At 66.9% G+C, this 1590-nt stretch overlaps 1 protein-coding gene across 2 annotated transcripts in view; it reads left to right on the top strand.

Moving 5' to 3' along the window:
- Nucleotides 1–508: 508 nt before the first annotated feature.
- Nucleotides 509–1590, top strand: part of RBBP7 (RB binding protein 7, chromatin remodeling factor) — a 25756-nt gene continuing 24674 nt past the window's right edge. Inside the window, exon 1 of one of the 2 annotated variants that reach the window (XM_007454848.1) lies at nt 509–881. In XM_007454848.1, coding sequence (XP_007454910.1) covers nt 866–881 — 16 coding nt within the window. In that variant the 5' untranslated portion in view covers nt 509–865. Of the gene's footprint in view, nt 882–1061; nt 1420–1590 lie in introns of those variants that run through there. The other variant, XM_007454847.1, reaches the window with a different exon arrangement.

The raw sequence follows: 1590 nt of genomic DNA, 5'->3' as shown, positions 1-1590 counted from the left end.
CTGCAGTCACAAAACGCCCGCGGCCTCTGCAAAAGTCCCCCTTTGCCGCCGACAAACCCTACCTCGGCTCGACCAGGCCCCAGAAAAGGCCAGTCGGCTGGAGGGAGGACTTTCGGGTGCAGAGAATTGCATGCCCACGACTGTCAGGGAGACTTTGAGGGCAGAGTAGTCTCTCGAGATTAGAAACCATTTTCCTTTCTCGCTCTGAGATTTTGCTTGGCTAAGCGGCGGCAGCCTCCCTGCCCCCTACCCCCACCGCCACGGCCACGGCCGCTGCAAGCAGCCACGCCCCGCGGCCTCAGGGCTCGCCGCCCCGGGGCTCGCAGCCCCCACGCAGCTTGCAAGCCCCCCGCGCGCCCCCATCCGCCCCCGCGGCCGGCCCTGGGAGCGCCGGGCGAGTCCTTGCGCCTGCGCCTCGCCAACTTCCTGCCGCGGAACGCCCCGCCCACCCCTAGAAGCCCGCCTCCGAACGCCGCGTGAAACCTGCCTGCCGCACGTCATTGGTCGAGGCGACGAAGCCGTCGGCTCCCAGGCCCGCCTCGCCACCGCCTCTCACTTTTCCCAGGGCGGATGCGCCTGCGCTCAGCTGCCTGGGCGGGCTGGGAGGCGCGGGTTGAAAAGTCTCGTTCCAAGTTTGGAGAGAGAGAGAGAAGAGCGCCTCAGACCTCGGTACCCGTAAGCGGGGAGGAGGTGAGAGAGAAGGACGCAGCGTCTGGGGAGCACCCAGGCTGTAAGACGGAGCTCAGGCTTCGAGAGCTAGAAGTGTGTGACGTGCCTGGGAAAGGCAGGAGCGCCTGCGGTTGGGCTGCTCTTGGCTAGCAAGGGGAGTCCGAGGAGGCGGCGAGGGGCGAACACCCGACGCAAGATGGCGAGTAAAGAGAGTAAGAGGCCCTGCGGGGCGGCGCGCGGCGGGGGGCGGCGGGCGTGCGAGGCCGCGGCACGCGCCGGCGAAAGGCGCGAATTGGCGTGAGGAGCAGGGGGCGGGGCCGGGCGCGAGGCTCGGCGCGCGGCTCGAGGGGCCTACGCGGGACGGGGCCGCAGCGCGGAGGGCTCCGAGCACTTCCGGAGCCGGGCGTGGGGCCGCGGGTTGGGCCCCCTTCCCGCCACCCTCCCCTCCCGCTACCCCCCTCCAGCGGCGGCGCTCCCTAGGCCCCCGGGCGGAGGCGGCCTCTGCCGCCGGAAAGCCAGGCACGGCGCCTCCTAACACGCGCGCGCGTCGACCGCCTAGGGGTCGCGGCCCTTGTCCGGGGGATTCTGGAACCCGCTGGCTTATGGCTGCCGACGCGGGCTTCGTGGGATCAGAGGCCTCTCCTGGTGGGGGATGGAGGGAGCGGGCTGATGGGTTTCTGCTACACGTGGATTCGTCTCGCCGGGTGGGTCGGGGAGGTCCTCTACATACGGGTCGTCATCTTGGAACAGGTGCGAACAGCTGTAACCTGCAAAACAATTGCGTTGTCTGTGTAATTACCCAATTTTGTATACGCAGGCGGTGTTGATTTTAAAGTGCAAAAAATTAAGCTCCCTGGTGTTAATATTCTCCACGTTTTCTGGAAGAGCAGTTGGTTGTTCGTGTCCAAATTAGAGGTAAAG

The sequence above is a fragment of the Lipotes vexillifer genome, unplaced genomic scaffold (genome assembly GCF_000442215.2).
Source record: "Lipotes vexillifer unplaced genomic scaffold, Lipotes_vexillifer_v1.1 scaffold586, whole genome shotgun sequence".
NCBI classification, from domain to species: Eukaryota; Metazoa; Chordata; class Mammalia; order Artiodactyla; family Lipotidae; genus Lipotes; species Lipotes vexillifer.
Note: the sequence above shows the minus strand (reverse complement) of the source record. Positions and strands in the feature narration are given on the sequence as shown.